At 41.3% G+C, this 5,522-nt stretch overlaps 1 protein-coding gene across 1 annotated transcript; it reads right to left on the reverse strand.

Annotated features, from left to right (window-relative positions):
* Window positions 1-481: 481 nt before the first annotated feature.
* Window positions 482-5,235, reverse strand: LOC140516684 (syncytin-2-like). Its single transcript, XM_072627670.1, has 2 exons — window positions 3,466-5,235; window positions 482-640 (listed from the first exon to the last, which is right to left on the reverse strand). Exons 1-2 carry the CDS (start codon window positions 5,233-5,235, stop codon window positions 482-484), a joined length of 1,929 nt encoding a protein of 642 aa, XP_072483771.1.
* Window positions 5,236-5,522: the final 287 nt, after the last annotated feature.

The following is a 5,522-nucleotide window of genomic DNA, read 5'->3' on the forward strand; positions in this document are numbered from 1 at the left end:
TCCATCTAAGAGAATTCCTTTCTCATGGCAACATGTACTTAAGACAGTCGATTTCTGTACTAAGTCAGCCAGTTCTGATCCTGGCTCCATAGCGCTATGTAACCGTTTTCTTTATGGGGAATTGATCGATGAATTAATTAAATCCTAAAATGTGTGCATTTAGCCTGTTGCCTTTTCTCTAACCAAGTTTTCAGGTCAACAGCATCCATTATCTCTCCCACCCTGACCCTTCATTGGTCAGGGAGTTGCAACAGTAACTTTGCCATACAGTTCTTTCAGTCAATTACAGTTCATGGACAGACATTTGTCAAGTACCTGTGTTCCAGGCACCCTTGGGAGGCTTTGGGGATACAAGTACCAAGTAAAAAAAACCATCTCTATTCAAAAAGAGCTTCCATTTTAATGGAGAAGGCAGCAAGTACATATATAAGCATATACAGAATAATCAGAAGCGAATACGTTCAAAGAAATAGAAAGCGGTTCAGTATGGGTGATTTGGAAAGAAGGGTACAGCCAGCTGCAGCAAGAGCACCGTCAGCTTATCTGGGCTTTGGTCACTGTCCACCAGAGTTATTTCATCCATTAATATCGTCCAATCCTGATCTGTAATGACAACCTCATTAACTATAATCCTGTTTTTCTGAGAGAAAGGTACAATTTATTTTTGCGGTTTACTGCCAGTTTGGGTATTAGAACTCTATCAATTTTCTTCTTGCTAAAAAAGACAGTCACATTTCTAGCTGATCTATCAACTCCTGTTGTTCCCCAGCATTCCACAGCTGTGCTATGTATATTAGGCAACAGTGCTCAAAAGTTGCACTTGTTGACCTGAAAACTTGGTTAGAGAAAAGGCAACATGGCTGAATGCATACATTTTATGATTTAATTAATTAATTGATCAATTCCCTATAAAGAAAACAGTTACATAGCGCTATGGAGTCAGAGGTGACTCTGACTATCTAGTACAGAAATCATCTGTCTTAAGTACATTTTGCCATGAGAAAGAAACTCTCCTAATTAAGCAAATCATAAATTCAGTAAGACAGGACAATTAACAAAGCAATGTTAGTCAGGCCTTGAGATTCCAAGCTGGGTAAGCATATGTCTTGGTGATAAGGAAAGAAACCCCACCACTACTAAGTGGCAGGCTTCCGCCCTTAAACAGATAATTGACATAGGAAAGGGTAAACAATGTTCAATAGAAATTATGATCTAAGATGTCTATATTTTCTTTATCACTAATACGCCATAACATAGTATGTGTCTATAGATCAAAGGAAAGTCCCATTATTCATAACATAGTATGTGTCTATAGATAATAAGATTCATCAAAGGAAAGTCTCATTATTCATCAAAGGAAAGTCTTATTATTCAAGATATAGTGTCTTAGGTTAAAGGTCTCCTTAAGGAGTGTAGAGTCAGCCTTGGCTGGCTTTTGCTGACATAGGAAGAGGCACTCTCTGAGTTTACTTCAGAGAGAACAAAGAGATTATTCCAAAATTTTATATTAAACTTTATCACACTTTAAAATGTCAGTACTGTTCTGAGATGAGCTTCTCTTATTTATTGCACAATCTCTAGAAACATTCTTTTGCTCCAAAGCAAACTTCACTTTTTCTTACAATACTCATTAACTCAGCTCCTCAAACGCATCGAATGGACGCTGCTCACAGTCCAAGGACATCTTTCCATCTGGCTTAATTTGTGATAACTGGACTAATCTTTACAGAATGGTAGGAAACAAAGTTAATGAGGGAGGGGGAGACAAGATGTTTTGCAATACATTTTCCAATAGTCATCAAAGATAAAAATTCCAAAGATAACCCCAATTTCATTATAACCTTTGAAATAACCAGATATGAATAGTTTTAAAAGAAAAATCCCAGCAGTTATGGAATTAGAGTAAATTTGTATAGTCTTCACACTTTTTATTTGGTGAGAGCTCTATTATAATCAAGATATTTTGTAAGAGTGCTTCAGTTGAAAGAACTAAGATCATAGTACACAAACAACATGGATCACCTAAATTCTATAGCCTTTTTAGTTTGACCAGAAATTTTTAAACTTTTTGAAGAATATTTTCATTTGTCACATGTGGGTATTCCCTGCAATGGTGCAGGTCTCAACCCATCCATGTCCTTTCATACTCTGCAACTTTTGTCCATTAAGCTTTTCCTTTAGATTTCTAGATATTGCAGAAATGCCAGTTGAGTATATGGACTTTCCATTAGACATCTCTAACTCTCATCAAAGACTTTTTGTGGTGTCATACAATTTTCTGATGTAATCCTGTACATCCTTTATCCTATAAGTTCCTCATGTGTAATGTATAATGTTGCTAACTCACACCCACTATCTGCCACCTTCAGCTTCTTAGAAAGTGGCATTCCATGACTTGCAGCTATGTAGAGTCACTGGAAGAATATTGGTGCTAAAAAGATAAGCCTTTCTTTCAAGAAATTTGAAGTCATTAAGAGAACCATGAAGGCAATCCGTTCTGCCGTCCTCCTCCAGTTCACCTTAGGGTCGATCTCGTGATTCCTTTGCAAAGTCCGTCCAAAATATTTATACTGATGATAAGCTCTTGTCATGTTAATTATGTCAATGAGAGTTAAAGATCTTCCCTACACGTTAAGAGAAGCTTGATTAGGAGAAATTCATCGGAAGGCCCACACCTTTTGTTAATTTCTAATGAGGCACTGGTTCTCAAGGGTTGTGCCCTCTGGCTTTGAAAAATGTATATGTACTCTGAGGTGAGGCTTTGTTTTGGGGCTTACTCACTGGAAGTGTTTGGCCAGACAAGACTCTGGGTAGCTGCTAAGGAGCCCCATGCATATGCACACTTTTAAAACCGAGAAGTTGATGCTTCTCTCTCAGGGAACTATGTATGTATATAGTGTTAACCTGAAAACTTGGTTAAAGAAAAGACATTAGACTAAAGGCATGCGTTATTTATTAATTAATTGATTCCCTCTTAAAGATACCTAGTACAGAAATCATCTGTCTTAAATACATTTTGCCATGAGGAGGAAACTCTCTTAACTACCCAAATCAGAAATTCAGTAAGACAAGACAATTAACAAAGCAATGTCAATCAAACGTTCAGATTCCAAGCTGGGTAAACATATGTCTTGGTGACAAGGAAGGAAATCCCACCACAGATAATTGACACAGGAAGGGGCAAACAATGTTCAATAGAAATTATGACCTAAGACGTCTATATTTTTTTACCATTAATATGCCATAACATAGTATGTGTCTATAGATAATAAGATACAAAGGAAAGACCCATTATTCAAGATATGTCATAGGTTAAAGGTCTCCAAGGAATGTAGAGTCAGCTTTGGTTGGCTTTTGCTGACATAGGAAGAGGCATTCTCTGAGTTTGCTTCAGAGAGAACAAAGAGATTATTTCAAAATTTTATATTAAACATTATCATTCCCTCCTTTTGGTCAAAGGCAAGCCGAAGGCTTCGCCTGTAGACCAAGGAAAGCTTCACATTTCTTCAGGAAATGGGAATGGAGTTCTAGAAATTCTTCCTTAATGGAACAGGGAGATGCACTATTCTGTGCATCTGGAGTAGGTTGGGGGAAAATGATCTTGGTCAGCATTATTTTGTTCACCAAAGTGGTGGAACATTTGTGGACCAAGGCTAATCCTATTCGGATACCTGGGAAAATAAGGACCAGAATAGCAAGTACTCCCGCAGCAGAAAGGAGGATGGATCTGAGTAAGCCACCCACTCTTGGGGAAAGGGAACTAAACATATCATACCACTGGGGTGCTTCAGCCCTTTTCCGTAGCTGAGTGGCATGAGAACGAAACACATCTATGCTATCCTGTATCTGTTGGGATTTGTTAACACAAAAGCAACATTCTTCTCCGAGAAAGACACAGACACCCCCCTGAGCCGCAAGGAGGGCATTAAGTGCTCTTCGATTTTGTAAGACCACTCCGGCCAAAGAGCCAAGTTCAGTCTGCAAGTCTCCCACCACCTGGGTCAAATTGTCAATCAGGTCTGCAATTTCGTGAGATAGATCCTTATAAACTTCATTTGTAGCGGCTAGCCCTACTATTCCTACTCCTGTGGTTGCCAGGATACTACCTCCTATGATGAGGGGCAGGAATTGGATGGCACGCCTGAAGCGGAGAGGCTTGGCAGGGGAGTTGGGGTCAGCAATAATTAGGTCTTGAAGTGGCATGGGTATCGGAGTTGAGCCTGGGATATATCGGAGGTCTGGCACTACTCGAACAATGGTACAGAGTCCTGTCCACTGAGGAGGAAGGGTCTGATAAAGGGATGTACCACACAGGAAGAACATTCCTAAGGAAGATGGTAGTGTAAGGGAAAAAGTAAGGGAACCCGGGAACGGTCTAATACTATTTCTAGATCCTCGGTAAAAGTAAGTTGTAGTCTCGTTGGACAAAAAGCGTGACTGAGAAAGAATGAGGCCCATAGAAGGGTTTAGGCAGGGGTTGTTGGTCATTCCGTTGGAAACAGGGCCATACCCTTTTTCTGCCCACAAGTAACCCCGATAGTGGTCCCAGTAAACTGTTTCATTTCCTGTTTTATCAGGCCACAGCTTTAGGCAGGATCCAGGGGTGAAAGTGGCATTGAGGAGAAACCAGTCACTGCCACAGACATAACCATTGGGTCGCCCTGCACAGTAGGTGGAAGTAGAGTCTTTTTGAGTTGTGTTGGTGCCTAGAATCCAGGCAGAGGGCAAGGTTACAAAGATAACACTTGATTTCTCTCCCGTAGTTGAGAGCATTCTACCAGGGCGCAGCCAGATTATGTGATTGCACCGGGCAGGGTCGAGGTTCCCTACAGGGGTTCCAGAAGTGTGGTTGGATAAGTAGCAAAAAATAGCAGGGGCTGCCGTGGAAGCCCAGGCTACCTTTGAAAAGACAGGACCCTTAGGGCTAGTTAAGGCTAAATGGACTCTGGTTTTCTTAAAACGCTTTCGGAAATAGGGGGCACTAAGGAGAAGGTCATATTCCTCAGTAGACTGTGCCTGATTTGCCTTTTGAACCAAGATCGGCATTCCAGGATGCCCATCTTCCGAGAACCTAATGCCCTCAATGGGGTGAGCCTGGGACTCCACTTCGACAGACCCCCAATCAGAGGCTGATATAGGGTGTGCTGAAATGCGTGTTAGAGGGTCAAGACACAAGCAATCTGTCCAGTTGGACAGATTAAATAGTCTGGCCACCCCCTGGCTCAGCTTCCGCATGGGGTAAATTGGGAAGAAGGAATCACCTCCTCCCCATTCTTGATCATCCCCAGAGATAGGCAGCCATTGCAAGACAATGACAATTAAGCAGAAGGAGTAAGTTGTAAAGGAAATCAAAGTGGATAGTGGGAGGTACAGAGTGGGACACAAAGCAATTAAGCAAGAGTGGGGAGGGAGCTTTTGCTTTTCCCACAGGCCTGGTCCGGACTCTTGGGAGAGCTGTCTACACCAGATGTCGTCTTTTTCTGGCCCTTTCGAAGTCGGAGGGCAAGGTCTCCTATCGGTTC

The sequence above is a fragment of the Notamacropus eugenii genome, chromosome Y (genome assembly GCF_028372415.1).
Source record: "Notamacropus eugenii isolate mMacEug1 chromosome Y, mMacEug1.pri_v2, whole genome shotgun sequence".
In the NCBI taxonomy this organism is placed as follows: domain Eukaryota; kingdom Metazoa; phylum Chordata; class Mammalia; order Diprotodontia; family Macropodidae; genus Notamacropus; species Notamacropus eugenii.

Excerpts from the sequence above, each read along its gene's own strand:
- LOC140516684 (XM_072627670.1), bottom strand. The coding sequence starts at position 5,235 with ATGCGGAAGCTGAGCCAGGGGGTGGCCAGACTATTTAATCTGTCCAAC. Across the intron at positions 641-3,465 it reads GTCTACAGGCGAAGCCTTCG|AAAAACAGGATTATAGTTAA; the intron begins GCTTGCCTTTGA and ends CCTTTCTCTCAG.